Source organism: Panulirus ornatus, chromosome 62, assembly GCF_036320965.1.
Source record: "Panulirus ornatus isolate Po-2019 chromosome 62, ASM3632096v1, whole genome shotgun sequence".
In the NCBI taxonomy this organism is placed as follows: Eukaryota; Metazoa; Arthropoda; class Malacostraca; order Decapoda; family Palinuridae; genus Panulirus; species Panulirus ornatus.
Window position 1 is genome coordinate 2,049,213 of NC_092285.1, and position 23,910 is coordinate 2,073,122.

Below are 23,910 nucleotides of genomic sequence, written 5' to 3' on the forward strand. Positions count from 1 at the left end.
TACAACTCCCATTACTAAGACTTAACAGCACTGCAACAGAGGAACTGGCTATGAAGCTAAAGATGTACTTATGAGGCAGAACAGAGATATGGAGTGAATGGATGAAGATAACAGAGCCAACAGAAGTTCAGCTGGGTAATTAGAGGTAATCATGGACAAAGACCAAAAGTGAGTTGAACAACAAAGTAAAGAAGTCTCGATGGAATGGGTACATCAGTGAAGAGTCAAGACCATGGTGTCTAAAGGACGTATTGCAAAAGACAACATTCTCTATCATGGGAGCAGGCACAAACAAATGCATGAGAAATAAGAAATACCACTAAGTGTCATCACTATCTTCTCTTCTTTCACTGAATCCTCATGACATACATCTTATAATAATAAACCCTATCATCAATTAAAACATGTAATTCTAGCAGTGAAACTTTTTCAATTTGATGACTACTGCATAATCTAGTCAAGTTACTCACAATCACAAGATACAAAGTCCAAATTACTGAATTTGAAATCAAAAGCACCTAACTTACCTCTACTCGGACCGTTAAGTTGTATTCCTTTATGCTTTCATAATCTAGTGGATGGTTGACCTTGATATCTGCCCAAGTATCCCCATTATCTGGACGTTGTTGTAAGTAGAAGGTATCATGCTTGTTGGTCTGTGCTGTGGATCCTCGGATGATTCGATAGAACACTACTGGATTATCCTTTATACCAGAGCTGAAGTAGTATCGTTGTACCAGGATGGGGAATGATGGTCAGATGTTAGGTTTTGAAATGGAACTGTGATAGTGTTGACAAACTGAAGAAAAAGGTTAGTATATTTTCTATATTTACATTTTTTCACAAACTTCATTTATAAAAACCCATGTCAATCTTCATGAAAACAAACTGTACACAAAAAATTCTTTGAAAACTAAGCACTCGCAATACTAAATCTTAAGACTCCTACTCTAAAACATACCTATATCTAATATAAAATGTCGTTTCCGACATCTGTTTTTAAACTAAGATCTGATTCTTTGACTGATGCCACACTATATGACTATTTTTGTATAATCTATCTGACACTAATGCTGAAAGCAAAGATGAAGCTCACATTTCAAGTACATTACTGGAAATGCAGCAAATATTCTGACACACTAAACCGCTGCATCAACTACAGTGCTCTATTTCCGAGTTAGCAACTATTATGCATCGGAATTTAAAGTGCACTTCCTGCTTATATAATCTACAATGTGCGTCTACTAAAGCCTAGTGTGTGTGTCTGTTATTCAGAATGTACCATAGATCTTCTGCCACAATTGTGCTGTACAAACTGTCACTTCAAAATCCTTATGATCCAAGAAACACTAAGCTGCTGAGGAAAATCTCTGAAACAGCAGACAAAAGTGTACGTAAATGTTTGCCTCAACAGATATAGTTGCACTTGGAACATGAGTATTTAAAACTGACTGAGGTGAGACCTATTACTTCATAAAAGAGTGAGGCCAGATCAGATGGGTGCATCTTCTATTCCACTTTAAATAACTTGATGAAACTGGTGCTATTAAGGCCGAAAACGTTCTTTACTAAATAGCTCCTGTGAATAGTATGGGCCGCCCAGCCTCTGTCCAGCCTATAGAAACACAGCAGACCAAATCCTCAGCAAACTGAAACTGCTATAAACTACAACAGTGGTATCCGATGACATAAAAAAATAGCAACCAAAATCAAAAGTAATCTCAACACAACACTCACAAGGATCTGCAGACAGGCAAGATGTAGAGAACATTAGGGAGTAAACAGAACAACAAGAGACAGCATGTGCCATGACAAGAGACAATGAGCTCTGTCCAGTGTCTTGCTGAGGTTCTCTTTCCCTCGTCATTACACATCTATGCATTCATTCACTTAAAGGGAACAATATACTTAGAAAGTCTGCTTGTATCTTAGACCCTCAAGCCCTAAGCCTATTGCTCTAATAGCTAAGATACTGCTCTACTGCACTAACCTTGGACTACAACTTAATTGTTTGAAATCAATAAAATAATTCAATAAAACAAAACTCATTTTATTCCATATCTGACCTAAGTTATTTCAGTTTCAATAAAATCAGAGCCAAGTTGGGATGTTTAATCACGGCTAAAAATAATTCTCTAATACTGGATGCAAAATCAACTCATATCATTCACATATCAAACGAGCTAACACGTAAAAATTCATGCTGTCATTCCCCGTCCAGAGGGTGACCAAAACAGTTATGGACATTCAGGGCTGAGTTCACATTCAAAGTAGCTATTTATTTGGTTATCAGGCAAAATGATACAACATATGCAGGTTTAATTCATTCTTGTCTCACTTTGATAAAAATATTCTTTACTGGTACCAGTATAAAAAAAATTTTGCATTAATAGTTTGCTGTTGCATTCCTCACTACAATTAATCTTGGAAAAATGGTCAGTGTTAAACCTAAAGCTATACTAGTGCACTCCGATAATACTGACTAAATCAAATGGGTTTGGTGAATATCAACAAAACACTAAATCAACAATGGAAAAAAAAAAATTAGTAGTTAGGGGAAAGCAGGAAGTCCTAGCAAAGAGGTGAGTAAGAAGAGTAAAGGCAATAATCCAAGGCTGGCCATGCTAAAGGTTCATGCAACTAGTAAGTGCTATAATATTCATGCATGTTTGCTGAGGCAGGGCTTGGGAGCAACGGGTCAGCGTGCCAAGTGCTCCAAATCTTCAAACAGCCCGGACATCTGAAGCAGCACACCACACTCATTTTTCAGGTAATACCTCATGTAGACAACCTTTTCCTATTCAATCTAGGATAAGCCTACATATATTCAGTAAATGCAACTGAAAATTTATTTTACAATAGAATACTTGAGTATGGCAGCAACATGATAGCAGCTCTTGCAGTTTTGACAAAAACAATGGGCAAAGGTGTCAGCACAAGTGAGTGTGAGGTGCCTCCAGGAGCAGACCATCGCGTGCGGGGCAGACAGGCCCAAAGGGTCTGGTCGAGCAGCACAACAGACCTGGCCTTCACTGAGATAACTCCTGCCCCTACTGGCAAGTTTTCCTTGATGTAAATGGGGCCATAGATGGACTGGGTCCATACAGGAGGGTTGTTGGCGCGATCCACTACATCAATCTGAACGTCCACCGTGCGAGACAGTGGAGGGAACCCACGGTCCTTAGCTACGGCGGTCAGCCGGTACGATTCTCGCTGTGCACAGTTGTGGAGAGAGCGACAATTAGGGTTAGTAATGTTAGTGTCTTTGTAGACTCTCTAGGCTACCTTTAGGAGACTTCAATGGCATAAACAAAAATTATTTAGAAAAGAAAAAATCTGCCACAGGTTAAAACTGCACTGGAAACTATCAAAAAAGAGAAGTACACTATAAGCGGCAGAAAGGGTGCTGCAGGGGGCGTGGGTGTTAGTACAGGTTGGTTACCCCGGCCCAGCCCAGCAGACCCCCGAGCAGCACAGCAACACTAGCTAGTAACTAGTCGGAGCTTGGTAGTGACTACACGGCGGCAGTGAAATTGCCTGGCGGGAAGGCCTGGGAAGAGAGTTAGTGGCCCGCTAGTGGCCCGCCAGCATCATCCACCACCCACTACCAACCTGGCCTTGATGGAGTAGATGGTCTGACCCACACTTGTATTCTCTGGGAACATCCTGGGCTCATAAACCGCCTCATCCCACAAGGGTGGGCGGTTGGCTCGGTCCACGATACTGAGTTGGACCAGCACCTCCGAGGTGAGAGGAGGTTGTCCCTGGTCCGTGGCTGTTACAACCACCTCGTACTCCCCGCGCTAATCACACACACAACATTCACCACATCCGCCACAGGGGAGAGAACGAGTCACAAGGTCAAAATCAGGATGGGGTAAAAAATGGGTCAAAACCTAGAGGAATAACACTTAAAAATACCAAGTCTTGGACAAGTAATTACATATAAAAACTCAGAATAAAAATTAGGGTTCAAAATATGAGTACAGAGGGATTTAAGCACAAATGGGGACATGAAGACAAATCCTGACAAACACTAAAAATTTTTAGGGGAGGGTCATTCAATTGCCACATCAAAATACATACTGACAATATACCAATACCCCATACAGTATCTACCTCAATATTTGTATGTTAAGGTTGAGGCTGATAGGTTCTTACTTGGTCTTGTAGAGCACTGCTTACAAGAAAGATTAAATGGGTCAAAAAATCTATAAGGTCGAGGGATGAAATTCACATTACTGAGGATGTTAGATTTCTCACTGTAAGAAAGAGGGTCTGGTGAAACTGTTAATAGTAGCAGGGATTCTCATAAAAGGCATAACAAAGATGTAACTATTTTAGATTGTAAAAACTCTATCTCTTGATACTTACTGGCACACATTTACTTACAACTGGTAGACATGACTTGATTTAAAGTGGCAAAAGAAGAGAGTATTAATCAAATTGAAGAATAAAATATTAAACATCTGAAGAAATGGTTCATTATATGTCATCCTTTCTTGTAAAACATAAAGTGAAGCAGTGCCAAACAAGATATATAAAAGTAGTATGTGCTCAGTTTAATACACTTTGAGACTTTTTTCAAGGCCAACCAAACTTTTTGAAAGTCAAATATATCATTTTTCAGTTCCTCAGATTTAAGAGTAACTGTAAAAAAAGGAAATTAAATTTCATTCTGCAGCAAGAATATTATAAGCAGCACAAGTCAGTTTAGGTAAATGAAAATGCATTCTGAACATAAGATTCATTTCTACGTCTAAAAAAAACATACTATGGAGACTTAAACCACAAAAATAGACCGGTTAGTAATTTCACTGATAACCATAAAATGGTGGTCAGACTACTAAGATATAGCATCCACTCATCTCCTAAGCACTGACTGTCAGAGCTTTCCAATCAGGTTCAAAGAACCAAGGATAACCAATCAGGTGTTTTGAAAGTAGCTAACAGCAACCATACCATCCGTCTCAGTTAAATGTGTTAAAAGTGATGCCCAAAACCATCTGACACTTTTCATGTCAGAATTGCTAAACTTGCTTTCTGTCTAATCATTATTAAGCTAACAGGTTATTCTTAATATCTTCTCCCTACATGCACCAGATATCTATCCTTCTCTTTCTTACTTCATATCTTCATGAAACATAAAACTGAGTATGATCTAGATTGAGATGATGGGTGGGACAGAGGGAGTGGGGGCTACTCTCTTCTCTATTCATGTGGCCCTTCTGTCATGTTTCACTCAGTGCCTGGCTTTGATGAGGACTCTTGTCTGTAAGTGATGCCTTCCGGAGAGGAAAAAAAATGCACTCATTATTATAAGTGGTTAACCCCAATTCCAGCCCTCTCACATCTTGGGGACATAATCCATGCAGCCCTTCTTACCCAGTGATTGCTGCTTGTTAAGGCTGGAAGGGCCAAGGGCAGTTCAGTAATACTATTCATGCAGCTTAAATGCTAAAATATACTATACAGTATGTCACATTGTGAAAGGTTTTATAACAGTATATGCGCCATAATTACTGCAATCAACAAAAGCAGCACCCGCAACAGCCACACATCAATCCAATTCAAAACTCTAATGAGATTCAACATGCCACCAGAAGGGCTTCTACATGAAGGAAATAAACCACAGTCATAAGTCAGAAGAGACCTCACTGAGTCTGCAAAACTTAATGTATGCATGTTGAAGTATGAGAGGACAGACAGATACCTTGGTTTGCATTTACTTATTCAAAAATGTTTATACCAAGTTATATATAAGATGTATGATTTAGTTTCAAATGTTAGCAATACAGAATCAGAGGTTTTTGGTATCAACTTTAGAAAAAAAAACATCTGTTGTCTCAAAATCTTGTGGAAAACTTTAATTCGCTTGTCATGTAAAATTCCATTTCTTAAACAAATGTTTACACATCAAAAAACTGCTTATTATACCTTATTAGTAAATGATGTTTTTCACAAGATAATTTCTAATGTTCAGCCACATTCTATGAAAGTACATTATGTTATATCAAGGTTCAACTGTAATATAAGTACAGCATCTCAGAGTGACAAATAAAGATGGTGTCAGCAATAAAATGAATCTATGATAAAACAAGAAATAAGCATTATTGCTTCAGGGCTACTGCTAAGCCTGTACTATTAACATGGACCCACTGACAATAACTAAAGTGAAAATGCTGAATTCTGAAATTTCAGATGTTTCAAATGTTCATCTTTATAAAATTCACCATACAGGTCTGTGACATATTCGGTAATATCAATAATTTACATAACCCATATCCACAGGTTTAACCAGTGTTACCATGTATTTTGAGACAAACCCTAAAGTCCCCTCAGTGCAAACAAGAGAGGATGGTCATTGACAGGAGGGATGATGGAAGGAGAGGTAACTAGTAATATTTTTTTCAATATGTAGCTTAACAACTGACTGGTCAGTCTCAATTTCCCAGTTCCCAATTGAAGAGCCCTAAACTGCCAGTGAAAATGGTTAATGGTTGTCTCTTCATCTATTTGGATTCTACTGAATGGCTAAGTGACATCACCATCATACTGCTTGCAGCACAAGTTTCTACAATTGGTGGGAACATGCATAAAAATGGTTCTAAGCTCTTATCTGTTAAAATCATAAAAATAACTTACCATGCCAGAAGATTCATTACCAATATAATCATACGAGTACTGTAGAGTTCTCTATAATATTCAAAACTGTTAATTTACTTCCTATGTTAAGTGAGAAATTATCTTAAACAAAGAGGTCCCTCCTACTTGCTCATTCAGCTTCACTTATCAATAATCTTAAACATGTCATGATTCCCATGTGTTCATAATCTAATTGGTCTATGCAAGACATACAATAAATATATTATTATACTTTGTCGCTGTCTCCCGCATTAGCGAGGTAGCGCAAAGGAAACAAGAAGACAGTGGATAAGAAACCCTTGCACTTAACCTGGGATATGACATGCAGCACAGTTCCTTTAGCAACTCCAAAGCAGTAACCAATACCTGCAAAGCCTGTATGAAGGACTCCACATCCCAAATCAGACATTAGGATGTGAAACTCAAGCCTATCTTATAAAAACTAGGATATGTGAAAAAAAAAAGAAGGCAAAGTTAGCTGAAATTACATCGGATAGAGAATGAAGATGTAAAACGACTATGAAGTGTGATGACATAGGTACAAAGAATCTGCAACACACGTCTTTCAAGTCATGTAGAACATACAGCATATGACAGATTAGTCAAAACTATTAGTCATATGTTGAAGGGACTGAAATGATAGGTGACCACAGAAGAAATGGATAAATGAATGGAAAAGCTGATTTGGGATAGGAATATTTCGATGAAAATGTAAAGACAAATGAATAAGACTGGATACAATGGAAGTATATTATGTAAGAAAGTGATGTCAATGGAGACACTGGTGACACATGAAGAATCAACTTTGAGAGCTCAGTTAAGAAGTACTTTAATCAGAGTGGAATTTCTAATTCTACTTTAATACACTGGACATAAAACTGAGGCTGTATGTATCTAATCCACACCATGAAAAGTGGTAACGAGTTCATGATGATGGATAAATAAACAGATACAGGATGATGAATGGCAAATAATGGTTACTATTTCAATTACAGGAGAACAGGGTATCAATGAAAAGACCAATGTTCTGTGATATAATTGTAGTTACCCAATAATGGTTAAAATCTTAATGATGATGTTTCTAACTTAATACAAACTTGTAGCGCCTACACAAAAGAGCTGGACATGCTTACTCTGTAATGTACCCGATTACCAAGACAACATAAAACTATAAAATTTCAAGTGGACCTTGAAAGATGACTAAAAGGAGCAGAAGAAAGTTGCTTATAAAGTAAAACTGAGCATTTCCCACTTTCTTACAAAGAAATACACACCACAACTTAAACATGAAGAGACAACCCTCAATAAATTATATTTCCTATTTCTTCTAAACACTACAGAAATTATCAAAATCCTTGAAAACAACATGTACTACAATGAACAGCATTTTTTTTTAAAATACTGCAACATAACATTACCTGATATACTTTCTCTTCACATACAAACTATAAACAAAAACTTTCAACTACCTTATCCTCTGATAACTACTTACCTAGTTTATACCATCTTCCTTAAGGACTAAACCTTCTGACAGCTGGTGCATGTAAAAATCCCTGCACTGTAAACCTGTCTTTCCAGAGAGAGCTTCGGTGAACAAACTACAAACTTCCCTTAAACTGTACTTACATCTAGAGGTTTCTTCAGAATTATCCAACCTGACTCAGGCTGGACCTCAAAATAATCCAGGTCACCCTGATTTGCTGCAGAAGTCAGGTTGTAGATAATTGCACCATTATTATCAGCATCCTCATCAGAAGCAGAAACACGTAAAATATTTGTTCCCACATTCGTGTCCTGCTTCACATTTTCAATGTATTTCTGAGAAAAAAAAGAAAGCAATTATCTGATGATAGAAATTCTAAAATAAAGTTTTTCTTGGGAATTTAGAAAGCTAATCATCTAAAATACAAAAGGAAGCACCAGCTGTCTTGCTGACAGTACACCTAGACCAACTATGAAAAACCAACATGAATGATGACTGAAAAAGACTAAGAATCAAGAATATGATTAATGAAGACAAAGCAAAATTATTGGTATATTTCAACTAAATGCAAATACTACTCAAATTAAAATATTTTCCACTATTCTCCAAGGGAATAGGGGAAAAGAAGACTACCTACTCATCTTCTATGTCTCAAGAAAGGCAAGTAAAAGGGGTAGGAGAAGAAGTGGGGCAAGACAGCCTATCTTCTTTATCATCACTTTCTAACAGTAAGAAGAGGAGGAGAAAAGCCTGGAATTTTCCTCTAAAACTCACTCACATATTCTTGACACTATTTTTCTATTTTCCTCAGGAAGGGAAGAGGAAGCGGGCTTATATTCACATAGGAGCTTCCCACCTAAATGTAAGAGCATTTATTACAAATATATACAGATTTATGTATATACCACATCTTACCTTCCTACCCCGATCCTCTGATATGGGACTCCCCAGCACCCAGAAGCCTGCCATGTCCAATGAGCAGAACCAAAAGTAAAAATGTGGTGTTGTGTATGCATGCCTGTGGGATGAGTGCAAGAAAATCCCACTGGGTGTAGAGTACCTTTGGTGTGGAAAGTTGCCTCAAAAACACAAAGGTGTATTGTGATAAAAGACACTGTTTTTTAAAAGTTTTGAGAGATGGGTTATGTCCAGAGCACAGAAGAAACAGTGACTCCTATACATATATATATATTTCTTTCTTTACTTTCATACTATTCGCCATTTCCCACGTTAGCGAGGTAGCGTTAAGAACAGAGGACTGGGCCTTTGAGGGAATATCCTCATCTGGCCCCCTTCTCTGCTCCTTTGGGGAAAAAAAAAACAGACAAAAGTAAGGCCCAACCCACCCACATACACATGTATATACATACACGTCCACATACTGCACATATACATACTTATACATCTCAATGTATACATATATATACACACACAGACATATACATATATACACATGTATATAATTCATACTGTCTGCCTTTATTCATTCCCATCGCCACTGTGCCACACATGGAATAACAACACCCTCCCCCTCATGTGTGCGAGGTAGCACTAGGAAAAGACAACAAAGGTCACATTCGTTTACACTCAGTCTCTAGCTGTCATGTAATAAAGCACCGAAACCACAGCTCCCATTCCACATCCGGGCCCCACACAACTTTCCATGGTTTACCCCAAACGCTTCACATGCCCTGGTTCAATCCATCGACAGCACGTCGACCCCGGTATACCACATTGTTCCAATTCACTCTATTCCTTGCACGCCTTTCACCCTCCTGCATGTTCAGGCCCCCATCACTCAAAATCTTTTTCACTCCATCTTTCCACCTCCAATTTGGTCTCCCACTTCTCCTTGTTCCCTCCACCTGTGACACATATATCCTCTTGGTCAATCTTTCCTCACTCATTCTCTCCATGTGACCAAACCATTTCAAAACACCCTCTTCTGCTCTCTCAACCACACTCTTTTTATCACCACACATCTCTCTTACCCTACTATTACTTACTCGATCAAACCACCTCACACCACCTATTGTCCTCAAACATCTCATTTCCAGCACATCTACCCTCCTGCGCACAACTCTATCCATAACCCACGCCTCGCAACCATACAACATTGTTGGAACCACTATTCCTTCAAACATACCCATTTTTGCTTTCCAAGATAATGTTTTCGACCGACACATTCTTCAAGGCTCCCAGAACTTTCGCCCCCTCCACCATCCTATGATTCACTTCCGCTTCCATGGTTCCATCTGCTGCCAAATCCACTCCCAGATATCTAAAACACTTCACTTCCTCCAGTTTTTCTCCATTCAAACTTACCTCCCAATTGACTTGACCCTCAACCCTACTGTACCTAATAACCTTACTCTTATTCACATTTACTCTTAACTTTCTTCTTTCACACACTTTACCAAACTCAGTCACTAGCTTCTGCAGTTTCTCACATGAATCAGCCACCAGCACTGTATCATCAGCGAACAACAACTGACCCACTTTCCAAGCTCTCTCATCCACAACAGACTGCATACTTGCCCCTCTTTCCAAAACTCTTGCATTCACCTCCCTAACAGCCCCATCCATAAACAAATCAATTAACCATGGAGACATCACACACCCCTGCTGCAAACCTACATTCACTGAGAACCAATCACTTTCCTCTCTTCCTACACGTACACATGCCTTACATCCTTGATAAAAACTTTTCACTGCTTCTAACAACTTGCCTCCCACACCAAATATTCTTAATACCTTCCACAGAGCTTCTCTATCATATGCCTTCTCCAGATCCATAAATGCTACATACAAATCCATTTTCCATGTGGTGTACCGGGGTTGACGTGCTGTCAGTGGATTGAATCAAGGCATGTGAAGCGTCTGGGGTAAACCATGGAAAGCTGTGTAGGTATGTATATTTGCGTGTGTGGACGTATGTATATACATGTGTATGGGGGGGGGTTGGGCCATTTCTTTCGTCTGTTTCCTTGCGCTACCTCGCAAACGCATGAGACAGCGACAAAGTAAAAAAAAAAAAAAAAAAAAAAAAAAATCCATTTGCTTTTCTAACTATTTCTCACATACATTCTTCAAAGCAAACACCTGATCAACACATCCTCTACCACTTCTGAAACCACACTGCTCTTCCCCAATCTGATGCTCTGTACATGCCTTCACCCTCTCAATCAATACCCTCCTATATAATTTACCAGGAATACTCAACAAACGTATACCTCTGTAATTTGAGCACTCACTCTTATCCCCTTTGCCTTTGTACAATGGCACTAGGCACGCATTCCGCCAATCCTCAGGCACCTCACCATGAATCATACATACATTAAATAACCTTACCAACCAGTCAACAATACAGTCACCTCCTTTTTTTATAAATTCCACTGCAATACCATCCAAACCTGCTGCCTTGCCGGCTTTCATCTTCCGCAAAGCTTTTACTACCTCTTCTCTGTTTACCAAATCATTTTCCCTAACCCTCTCACTTTGCACACCACCTCAACCAAAACACCCTATATCTGCAACTCTATCATCAAAAACATTCAACAAACTTTCAAAATACTCACTCCATCTCCTTCTCACATCACCACTACTTGTTTTCACCTCCCCATCAGCCCCCTTCACTGAAGTTCCCATTTGTTCCCTTGTCTTACGCACTTTATTTACCTCCCTCCAAAACATCTTTTTATTCTCCCTAAAATTTAATGATACTCTCTCACCCCAACTCTCATTTGCCCTCTTTTTCACCTCTTGCACCTTTCTCTTGACCTCCTGCCTCTTTCTTTTATACATCTCCCACTCATTTGCATTATTTCCCTGCAAAAATCGTACAAATGCCTCTCTCTTCTCTTTCACTAATAATCTTACCTCTTCATCCCACCACTCACTACCCTTTCTAATCTGCCCACCTCCCACGCTTCTCATGCCACAAGCATCTTTTGCGCAAGCCATCACTGCTTCCCTAAATACATCCTATTCCTCTCCCACTCCCCTTACGTCCTTTGTTCTCACCTTTTTCCATTCTGTACTCAGTCTCTCCTGGTACTTCCTCACATAAGTCTCCTTCCCAAGCTCACTTACTCTCATCCCTCTCTTCACCCCAACATTCTCTCTTCTGAAAACCTCTTCAAATCTTCACCTTCGCCTCCACAAGATAATGATCAGACATCCCTCCAGTTGCACCTCTCAGCACATTAACATCCAAAAGTCTCTCTTTCGCACACCTATCAATTAACACGTAATCCAATAAAGCTCTCTGGCCATCTCTCCTACTTACATACGTGTACTTATGTATATCTCGCTTTTTAAACCAGGCATTCCCAATCAACAGTCCTTTTTCAGCACATAAATTTACAAGCTCTTCGCCATTTCCATTTACAACACTGAAACCCCATGTATACCAATTATTCCCTCAACTGACACATTACTCACCTTAGCATTCAAATCACCCATCACTATAACCTGGTCTTGTGCATCAAAACCACTAACACACTCATTCAGCTGCTCCCAAAACACTTGCCTCTCATGATCTTTCTTCTCATGCCCAGGTGCATATGCACCAATAATGACCCATCTCTCTCCATCAACTTTCAGTTTTACCCATATCAATCTAGAGTTTACTTTCTTACACTCTATCACATACTCCCACCACTCCTGTTTCAGTAGTGCTACTCCTTCCCTTGCTCTTGTCCTCTCACTAACCCCTGACTTTACTCCCAAGACATTCCCAAACCACTCTTCCCCTTTACCCTTGAGCTTCGTTTCACTTAGAGCCAAAACATCTAGGTTCCTTTCCTCAAACATACTACCTCTCTCTCCTTTTTTCTCATCTTGGTTACATCCACACACATTTAGACTCCCCAATCTGAGCCTTCGAGGAGGATGAGCACTCCCCGCGTGACTCCTTCTTCTGTTTCCCCTTTTAGAAAGTTAAAATACAAGGAGGAGAGGGTTTCTAGCCCCCCGCTCCCGTCCCCTTTAGTCGCCTTCTACGACACGTGAGGAATGCGTGGGAAGTATTATATATATATGGAGAGTGCACTTTCAGATGGGTGCAGGTTTAGAAGAATTAACTTATTACTGGATTTGGGAGGTGTTGGTATCTAGTGCATGCTAAGTTATTCCAGTCTGAATAGGTGTTGTCAAGGGGTTTATGGGAGGAAGAGGGATCTACACGTATAAGCTACTGAAGCAACAGACAGTGGTAAGCTTTTTGTTTCCATTTAGATGATGGCCATTGTTATGAAACATCAGAAGGATCTCATATTTTTTGCAAAGAACAGGGTGCTGATCGTGCTTGAGGAGAGCTTTTATTTAATGAAATTTGTTTCACTGTGTAAGCAATGAGTGTTTGTGGTTGCTATGAAATCAGTAACTGTTCCGAGTGTGTGATGTGTAGTTCTGTCAAGTTTGCTTTTGAAAGGGGTAAATAATGAGGTGGGTGAGGCTAAGTTCAGGACAAAGCAGATAAGATGCTTGTACTGGATAATGAGGGGTTCTTGTCCAAAACTGGTTGCAAATCTGTGTTATGAGGGTGTTTAGTTTATGGCCTTTTTGTTAATGAGTGTGGTATAGGAGGTGCGTGTGTGACATTTGAGATATCTAGCATAAAAATTTGTGTTCCGTCAAGTGGGAATAGCTGATCATTCTGGGAAGGGCCATGTGTTCATGTCCATCAGGGTTAAGAGGAAAGCTGGTAATTTCTGTGTTGATGTCAACATTCTATTTGTATCATGATGTACTGCATATTTTTTTGCTCATAAATTGTCAGGGTGCTGTGAAATAAATTGTAAGGTCAACTCATTTACAATCTATACAATGCCAGAATCCCTTTTATGGGGCTCCTGCAGCTTCAAGGATAAACTCCAGGCAGATGGAATACTCTGAAGTGAGAAAGTCCTTGAAGAGAAGGTACTCCTTTCTATCTAGTGATGATGAATAAACCCTGCTAACAGTTGCGACTTCTCACTCCAAGTGTAACAAGCTACAAGTGGAGTCCAACAAAATACATTCTTTTTTTCCATATTTGTCATTAATTTCCACCACAGCAAGGTAGTGGCAAGAACAGACAACCAGCAGCCTCCCTCATTCACATCCACTCTCTACCAGTCAGGTACAATGTATTTCACAGCCTCTCCAACCCCAAAGACTATTTCATTGTTTTCTGTTTCTAATGCCCTGGTTCAGCCCATTGATAGCATATCAACCTCTGAATACCACATTTCCGTTGTGTGGTCTATCCTCTGCATGCCTGTCATCCTCCTGGATGTTCAAGCACCAAATGTTCAAAATGTTTTGCACTCCATCTTCCACATTCCTCTTCACTTCTGGCACATGTATCCCCTCAATCAGAGTTTCTTTACTCATCCTCTCCATGCATCCACAACATTTAAGCACAACCTTCTCTGCATTCTTGATCATATTTTGCTCACTATCACACCTCTCCCTTAAAATCTCATTTCTTAAACAATCAACCTGCCATCTATCATCCTTGGGCACTTCACTTCCATCACACCCACCCTCATTTGTTCTTTGCATTTAGGGCCCAAGCATCACATCCATAAAACACTGCAAGAACTTACATACCTTCAAACATACCTGCCTATGCTCAAACATAAACTACCCTCTTTCCAGATACTCCTCAATGCACCTAGGACCTTATCCCTGTCTCCCAACATATGGCTCACTTCAGCCTCCATAATTCAATCTGTTGCCATGTCCACTTCCAGGTATCCGAGACACTCCACTTACTCCAGGTCCTCAGAATCAAGACTTACTTTCAAACAATCCTGTTCCATCTTTCTACTGCACATGATCACCTTCATTTTGCTCACATGTTTTCAATTTTTTTCTTTCACTCTCCCAAATTCTGTCTCTAACTTCTCTCTCGTCTTTCTGAGACGACCATCACAGCCATAACATCTGCAAACAAAAATTGACTCACCTCTCCTGAAGCCTAAACTGGTCCTTGATCCAACTCTCCTAAAAAACCTCACCCTCCTTCCCTCCTGCTCACTCACATGCCTTAGCTCATTTTTTTACACATTTGTAACATCCTTCTTCAGAGAGGTAAAGCCAGAAGCTGACGACAAAGGCTTTTCAATTAATTTAAGTTATATAACACCAGGACCCCTCCAACAGGGCCCCTGCAATTTCAAGGCTGCGCTAAAATCAATAGCAGAGAAATCAAGGACTCCTTTGAAGAGTGAAATTTCTCATGGAAATTTCACTCCTTTTCATCCAGTGAGGATGATACAACCTAACCAAGGATGACTTTACACTCATGGAATAACCTCATACAGGCAGAGCCCAGGAACACCACAGTTCTGTGCACTCCCCACACACTGAAGAACGCATATCATTACACTTTATGACCTTTGGTCCCAACCACTGGATATGGCCACCTTCCTGAGCACAGCAGAAGACTAATAGATACAAGGGACTCCACAGATATATAATATATTGATTTCTATATGATAGAGTTGATAGAGATGCTCTGTGGAAGGTATTAAGAATATATGGTGTGGGAGGCAAGTTGTTAGAAGCAGTGAAAAGTTTTTATCGAGGATGTAAGGCATGTGTACGTGTAGGAAGAGAGGAAAGTGATTGGTTCTCAGTGAATGTAGGTTTGCGGCAGGGGTGTGTGATGTCTCCATGGTTGTTTAATTTGTTTATGGATGGGGTTGTAAAGGAGGTAAATGCAAGAGTCCTGGAAAGAGGGGCAAGTATGAAGTCTGTTGGGGATGAGAGAGCTTGGGAAGTGAGTCAATTGTTGTTCGCTGATGATACAGCGCTGGTGGCTGATTCATGTGAGAAACTGCAGAAGCTGGTGACTGAGTTTGGTAAAGTGTGTGGAAGAAGAAAGTTGAGAGTAAATGTGAATAAGAGCAAGGTTATTAGGTACAGTAGGGGTGAGGGTCAAGTCAATTGGGAGGTGAGTTTGAATGGAGAAAAACTGGAGGAAGTGAAGTGTTTTAGATATCTGGGAGTGGATCTGTCAGCGGATGGAACCATGGAAGCGGAAGTGGATCATAGGGTGGGGGAGGGGGCGAAAATTTTGGGAGCCTTGAAAAATGTGTGGAAGTCGAGAACATTATCTCGGAAAGCAAAAATGGGTATGTTTGAGGGAATAGTGGTTCCAACAATGCTGTATGGTTGCGAGGCGTGGGCTATGGATAGAGATGTGCGCAGGAGGATGGATGTGCTGGAAATGAGATGTTTGAGGACAATGTGTGGTGTGAGGTGGTTTGATCGAGTAAGTAACGTAAGGGTAAGAGAGATGTGTGGAAATAAAAAGAGCGTGGTCGAGAGAGCAGAAGAGGGTGTTTTGAAATGGTTTGGGCACATGGAGAGAATGAGTGAGGAGAGATTGACCAAGAGGATATATGTGTCGGAGGTGGAGGGAACGAGGAGAAGAGGGAGACCAAATTGGAGGTGGAAAGATGGAGTGAAAAAGATTTTGTGTGATCGGGGCCTGAACATGCAGGAGGGTGAAAGGAGGGCAAGAAATAGAGTGAATTGGAGTCATGTGGTATACAGGGGTTGACGTGCTGTCAGTGGATTGAAGCAAGGCATGTGAAGCGTCTGGGGTAAACCATGGAAAGCTGTGTAGGTATGTATATTTGCGTGTCTGGACGTGTGTATGTACATGTGTATGGGGGGGGGGGGGTTGGGCCATTTCTTTCGTCTGTTTCCTTGCGCTACCTCGCAAACGCGGGAGACAGCGACAAAGTATAAAAAAAAAAAAAAAAAAAAAAAAAATTTCTATACAACAAATGCTTATATTTGGGCAGGATAGCATATAGTTTAATTGTAGGTAGGGATGGGAGTCAACCAGTAGTGTTTTGCACAAAATACTCCCATATACAGGTAACAAACTAAAGTGCATTAACAACCAGACACTTATGTCATGAAAACCAGTAGGGCAATGAACCACTTTATCTTCACTGACATCAACTGCAAATGACATGAACAACCATTCTCACCATAATGATCAGAAAGGATGGTCATACAGCTTACCTGACGATCAAACAGCGGAGGATTATCGTTGATATCTGTGATTTCCACAGTGAAGGAGCAAACACCTTCTAATGATGGATCTCCATTATCCGTGGCCTTCACAGTAACTGACACAAACTTGCCATCTTCACCCTCACGATCAAATACTTTATTGGTGGTTACCTCTCCTGTTTCTGGATCAACTGTGAATTTGGTACCTTTCTGGTTGGGCTGCTGAACAACACTATAGCGAACCTAAAGAAAGCATAAAATCAACCCTGATGAAAAAAAAAGTAAGTAGAAGTTATGGGTATAGTGACTATCATATAACCCTGACATTGTTTCATGCCCTCAATCTTAAGGTATACCAAAAAAAAACAACAATTAAAAACACTGCTACATACAATTCATCAGTAGTTAATTTCTCAAGACTTTCTTTTTCTTTCAAACTATTCGCCATTTCCCGCATTAGCGAGGTAGCGTTAAGAACAGAGGACTGGGCCTTTGAGGGAATATCCTCACCTGGCCCCCTTCTCTGTCCCTTCTTTTGGAACTTAAAACACTTAAAACACTTCAGAAAACAGGAGTCCTACAACATAATCTGTTGAAAACTAGATCCTTAATAACACTCTCAAGTTTCTCTTACTGGAAATACTGGATAGAAGTAATGATACCCAATTACTATACTTACACAATGATTATCCAGCAGAAAACATTCTAAGAAACATAGTTCCACTTACACGATGAATTACCCAAACCTAATTTGTTGCACTATCTTATTCAAAACCAGCAAAATAAAGGTATGGAAACTGATATTACTTACTGGTACAGGATACTTCCTAGAGATCTTAAGGACCAATCTTTTGCTCTGTTTTTTGAGGGGTATACCAATATATTTGTATTTCAAAACAATGTTTTGATTACACATCAAATAAACAAGTATACACATAAGTATACACATGTAAACATAGAGAATATGAAAAATGTATATGATACATAAACATAATTCCATTCATACATTATATAGCTTCACTAAACTACGTTGATAAGCATAAACCACATGATGAGCAGTTAACACAATGGGCTTCAATTCAAAATTTTTTATCTTAAAAAAAAATTTCAGCACGGAATGGGTCTCTAAACATGAATCTTTCCATTGTCCATATGAATATGATCTCAATAGAAAATGCCGGTCAATTCAATCAAGACCACGTTTTCAAGCCTTAGTTACACAAGGAGAGTCTTCAATGAGAAAGATTTTTTTCAATAGCTTTTTTTTTTTTAATATTTTTTCTCAAAATAAATGTAAATGGCATTTATATGTGCATGTCATAGTCAAAATGAGTGACTCAATAAGTGCTACTCATCTTAATCAAAGGTAAGGGATGAACTGTGATCAAATAATACAGTACTACCATCCATTTGAGAATAACAAAAGTACACAAGAGGGTTAAAAATAGGGTTAGGAACATTAGATAGAAGTAGTCATATGGAACATTAGGTAGGAGCCTCAGCAAACACCATACTAGAGTTGCCCTCTGCCAGTGGCCTGTTAAGGGTAAGGTACTAAAGGCTAAGAAGTAGCACTGGAGGTCTACAGTTATTGAGACTCTGTTGCCACAGCCACCCTTTTGAGGGAATTCCAATTGGATCAGGCGTTAGAGATATAGATAGATAGATAAATAGATAGATAACTGCACTCAAAACACTTAACCAAAACACATATCTGACATACATACCTGTCCATTGACACCTTTGTCATCATCAGTTGCTTGTACAGGTATGACAGGTGAACCATTAGGAGCCGATTCTTCTACTTTTGCATGATACGAGGCACAGTCCCTGAAGACAGGCTTATTATCATTGACATCAGTGATGAATACCACAACAACAGCTGTAGAAGTATGTCGAGAATGTTTTCCACCTGGGCAACATTTTCCATTATCTACAGCAGTAACATTGAGCTCGTACTTGTCACGATCAAGGGAGATGGGACCATTGTGCAACCTGATAACGCCTGTCATCTTCTCAATAACAAACTGGCCAGATTTACTTACTCCACCAACAAAACCAAACTCTACATTATCACCATCTTTATCTGATGCCACTACAGTTGTAACAAGAGTTTTCGGTCCTGCATTTTCATCAACATTTGGGGTATATACTTGTTGCGAGAAATTGGGTTCTTCATCATTTTTATTTTTGGTATATATACGAATTGTTGCTGTACCCTCCTTCGCTGGTTCACCTGTTAATAACACATATCAATTACTATAAAGAGTTTACTTCCATATTATCAACACAGAAATCACATAGAAAGGGCTTTCAGGTCATATATCAAACATCAATTATATACAGATGAAGCATAAAATGTACATAGAATCTCAACAAACTAAATATACATTTTGATCAATAGTCAATAAGTCAACGTACCTCTGTCAGTGGCTGTTACCATAAACTCATAATATGCATTATTGTCATCAGCATCTAAGGTCCTGCGGTTATATATGATTCCTTTGTTGTCTACACGAAAATGATCATCAGATACTGAATATGTAATCTCAGCATTTGTCCCAGAGTCATCATCACGTGCTTTCACCTATATATGTTTAGGACAAAATAGTTATTCAGAAACAATACAAGGCAACTAGAAAAAAATCAGTCTATATATACAGAGTGGAGGCAAAACATTTTTCATGCTTTTATAAAGAGATGGCTTATACATTACAAAACCCTGATCAGTCAGACACTAATAACAACCAACTTTGAGAGATATCCTGTGTAAAATAATTCAAGAACTAAAACCTTTACGCCTTAGCTATTCCATGTATCAACTTTAACCAATAATAAGCCATCACTACAGAAACTGAGCAAGAAGTAAATATGCCAAACCTTACCCTTAATATTGATGAACCAATGGGGATATCTTCATCAATGTTATGGGCTTGATAATCTGGGAGATCAAACTTGGGAGGGTTATCGTTGACATCTGTCACCTTAATCGTCAGCTGCAAGAGAAATCAGACGAAATGATATATTTACAACACAGTCATTAAGTACATTGTGGTAAGTGACATTCCCTTTTTGTAGTTTACCATACAAGTAACTTTCTTAACATCAATGCAAAAGATTCAGCACCTGCATTTCAGAACTATGAGAATAAAAAATTTCAGTTTAGACCTCTAACTTACAAATACCTACCATGGCCAGACAACTCATTCTAAGTTTCAGCATACACAGTGCAGCTGCTAAAACACCTAAATAAAATCATTGCTATTCACAAATGATTGAAACTTTAAATCTAGGCCAAATTCAATCAAAACAAAAAACTCAGATAATAGAAAGGTACAATTAAGAGCAACAATCTGTCAAGCACAGATACAGCAAACTATTTGCCACTCCCACACTCCACAACATACAGCAAACTAGGTAAACTTACTATGCCTAATATCTAAACAGAACTGAAGCACTTCAAAGGGCAAGTGCTTTGGTAACTGTGTACTATGCTTCTACTAGTAATCATATAGTCTAGGCTATATCCTCCAAGACATGCACAAAGACTTGCCTCTAAATATCCTAAAATTCTCCTACATCAGACAATGTTTATTTTCAGACACTGTTATTAGTTTAACCAACTTAGCATTTAATCTGCCAGACCTCACCAAACCAAACAACAGTAACGAGTGTATGTGATATATGCCTGTCAATTCTAAACTCTCCTTAGCATAAAGACAGACGTCAAAGTCATAATGTAAAATTAGACTAAATGCGTATGAAATGGAACCTGCACAGAGATGATCAATCAGGATGGTAATAGGAGAGCTGAAGTAAAGTAAAAAGGACTCATGCAAGTGAGGAGAAATGGATGTATGATAAAGACTCTGGTGCATGAGAAGAATTTATGTATAGTATGCTTGCATGGAGACAAACTATCAATAGACTAAACTGGGGTATATTAAGTGGCAAAGGTAAACACAATATATTTAGCCATGGATGGCACTTTGTGATTTTCACTAAATTATTCACGACAGCATGAGAGTGGACAATGTGCAAATGAGGCTCTTGCTATGTCATTCCTGATGTTCCCTTGTTGCAGCAGGAAAAACACTTGTAGGGGAAGTCAGCATGGAGGTGTAAATGAAGATGTTGATTTTGAGTAATGAATCTAGGTGCAAAATCAAGGTGTATACAATGGTAGTGAAGCCTGAATTAACTTTAGCATACTGGGTATAAGTGGAGGATATGGCTGAGGGAACTGACAGGTTGTATCTATGTGGTTCACCCCACAAAAATGGGAAGGATAATAAAAGAACTGAACATATCTCCAGTAAACATGAGAACCATTAATGACACTAGCAAAAATTCAGTACCATGAGACTCTCTGTTTCAAAAGTAGTGTTAACAGTTTGCATCTTAAGATATACAGTGAGTTTTTTGGGGCAATTAACACAGTTAATATTTGGTACTTCTTAAGGATGTTCAGAAGCAATTTCATACAAGGTTTGTCAAGTACACCTTTACTTACAACTACCATCAGTGTTTGATATCTTTCTAACCTCTTAGTTCTAACCTAAATCTGATACTCAGATGATATGTATCGAGACAAAATTCAGCACATGCCACTTACTGCAAAGTATGTAATTCATAAAGAATAAAAAGTGGAAAGTTAGATGACATAAAGTATTACTGCAAAGCATGTAATTCATAAAGAATAAAAAGTGGAAACTCAGATGATGTAAAGTATTACTGCAAAGTATGTAATTCATAAAAAATAAAAAGTGGAAACTCAGATGACATGAACTATTGTGAGTCAATACTTCCATTGATTACCCTAAAGTTAAGTTGTAGATAACATGCAAGCAGGTATTTCCAAGAAACAATGCTGGAAATATGAGACAGTGCAACAATCATATGCCTTTCTGCATGAAACATCACATAACACCCTTGTGTGATATTCCACAACCCTATCTGTACTAAAAGTTCTGCTCTAACTATGATAATGAGAATCCATATGCATGTGCTATAATATTCATATATGTAAAAAACATGAAATTTCCTTAAGCATAATAATCTAAAGTGAAATATGAATCCATGTAAGAAAACCACTGCAATGAGAATGTAATGAATTATGTATTAAAGCACAAAAAACAATCTAATGTTAACTAATCATATAATGCATCATGTCTCATTTTACAAAGCAGGATGTCAGAACACAAGCTGAAATAAATTCTAAATATCTTATCATCTGCTTTACAGCACCAGTAAAAACATTTTATATTTGCTATTTAGCAAAGAGTGAAATCTGTAAATTTCTGAACAGTATTGGGATGTATACCTAAATGTTCTGACACATTCTTTCAAATCTGTACTCACATCAACTGAAGTTGAGAAACCACCCGAATCTTCTGTTGCTGTGACAACCAGCTGGTAGATGTGTGGCTGACGAACATCCTCGAAGTCCAGTTCCTTGGCTAATTTAACAATACCTGATGTGGGCCCAATATTAAAGGTACCTGCACCTTGGCCTTTAGCTTTTAATGTGTACCGTATTTCTCGATCAGCAAAAGATTTTGCTTTCACAGAGATAATACTGAAAAAAAGAGAAATGACATTAATACTGACTACATTTTGTTCCTTTCATTACTAATGTACAAATGAAGATAGATTTTCTGTATCCTACAGGCTTTCTATTGCATAACAGGATAGCCTCAAGCGAACACTATTTCTATGATCTTAAAATATCTTAACATTCTAAAATCATGCCAACTCATGTTCATCATCATTCGCTTCTATCATGCTCATCCTTCCATTCTATCTATTTTCTCATATTTCATGAAAATCAGACCCTTATTTTATTTCATTCATATGTATATACCTTTTCACTACTCAATCTTTACCTCATCAACCAATAAACAATTTTCACCTTCTTTTAATGTATCATCAATCCACCTACTCTCCAATCTCCTTCCCAATTTACTTTCAGAAAGCCATCTGAACCACCTGTACTCTCTGTGCCACTCTAACTGCAAACAACTCATGTTTCACTACAGTACCAGAGTGTAAGTTTCACTTCTTCAATACCCTGATAACCTATGCACCTGCCATTAATCTTTTTCTATAAAAATTTGTAGATCTCCCTGACTTTCAAAACTTATACTTCTGATTCTTTTCCTCGCATGTTGCCTGAGAGAGAGAGAGAGAGAGAGAGAGAGAGAGAGAGAGAGAGAGAGAGAGAGAGAGAGAGAGAGAGAGAGAGAGAGAGTGTTACAATTACAGCCTGAGGGCTAAAAAGCTGTCAGTCACAGAGGAAAGGAAAAGAGGGGGAACCTGAAAACAGCCTTCAAATCTCTAAATCAGCTGAATGATCCTGGAAGTGAACATTTCTTCATCAGGTGGACCAAGAAAAAATGTTGGGCAAAAAGTTAGTTAGAAAGGATGTTAAGAACACTGGTTTAGTGTTAAGGTGGTGGTTGGTTGGAATAAACAAACCAATAAGCCAGTTGTCTAATAAATGATGCAGTGATCCCTGTTTGTTCCTGCTGTGATACGATTGTGAGGTTGAATGTACATGAAAGGAACTATCACACTGTGATGACTTGTCAACAGAGGATGAGGAAGATTGAGGAATGAGCTGTTCCTTGGGAAACTTTACAGTACAGCTTGGAAATGTTGAAGGCGAAGCCTTTACGAAAAATTCTGGCTTGATGGCCAGATATAAAGCTGATTCACTATCTTTTATTTTCATTGTGGAAAATGATGTCTGCTATCTGTTG

General features: G+C 38.9%; 1 protein-coding gene across 8 annotated transcripts in view; it reads right to left on the reverse strand.

Moving 5' to 3' along the window:
- The window catches only part of CadN (neural cadherin), a 722,349-nt gene that overhangs the window by 322,751 nt on the left and 375,688 nt on the right, over positions 1–23,910 (reverse strand). For 6 of the 8 annotated variants that reach the window (XM_071656109.1, XM_071656108.1, XM_071656106.1 and 3 more), the window contains exons 5-12: positions 22,511–22,727; positions 20,035–20,145; positions 19,571–19,736; positions 18,877–19,385; positions 17,159–17,392; positions 8,272–8,463; positions 3,613–3,803; positions 528–717 (exon numbers count right to left, since the gene is read on the reverse strand). In XM_071656109.1, coding sequence (XP_071512210.1) covers positions 528–717; positions 3,613–3,803; positions 8,272–8,463; positions 17,159–17,392; positions 18,877–19,385; positions 19,571–19,736; positions 20,035–20,145; positions 22,511–22,727 — 1,810 coding nt within the window. Of the gene's footprint in view, positions 1–527; positions 718–3,022; positions 3,214–3,612; positions 3,804–8,271; positions 8,464–17,158; positions 17,393–18,876; positions 19,386–19,570; positions 19,737–20,034; positions 20,146–22,510; positions 22,728–23,910 lie in introns of all 8 variants that reach the window. The other 2 variants (XM_071656102.1, XM_071656105.1) reach the window with 1 other exon arrangement.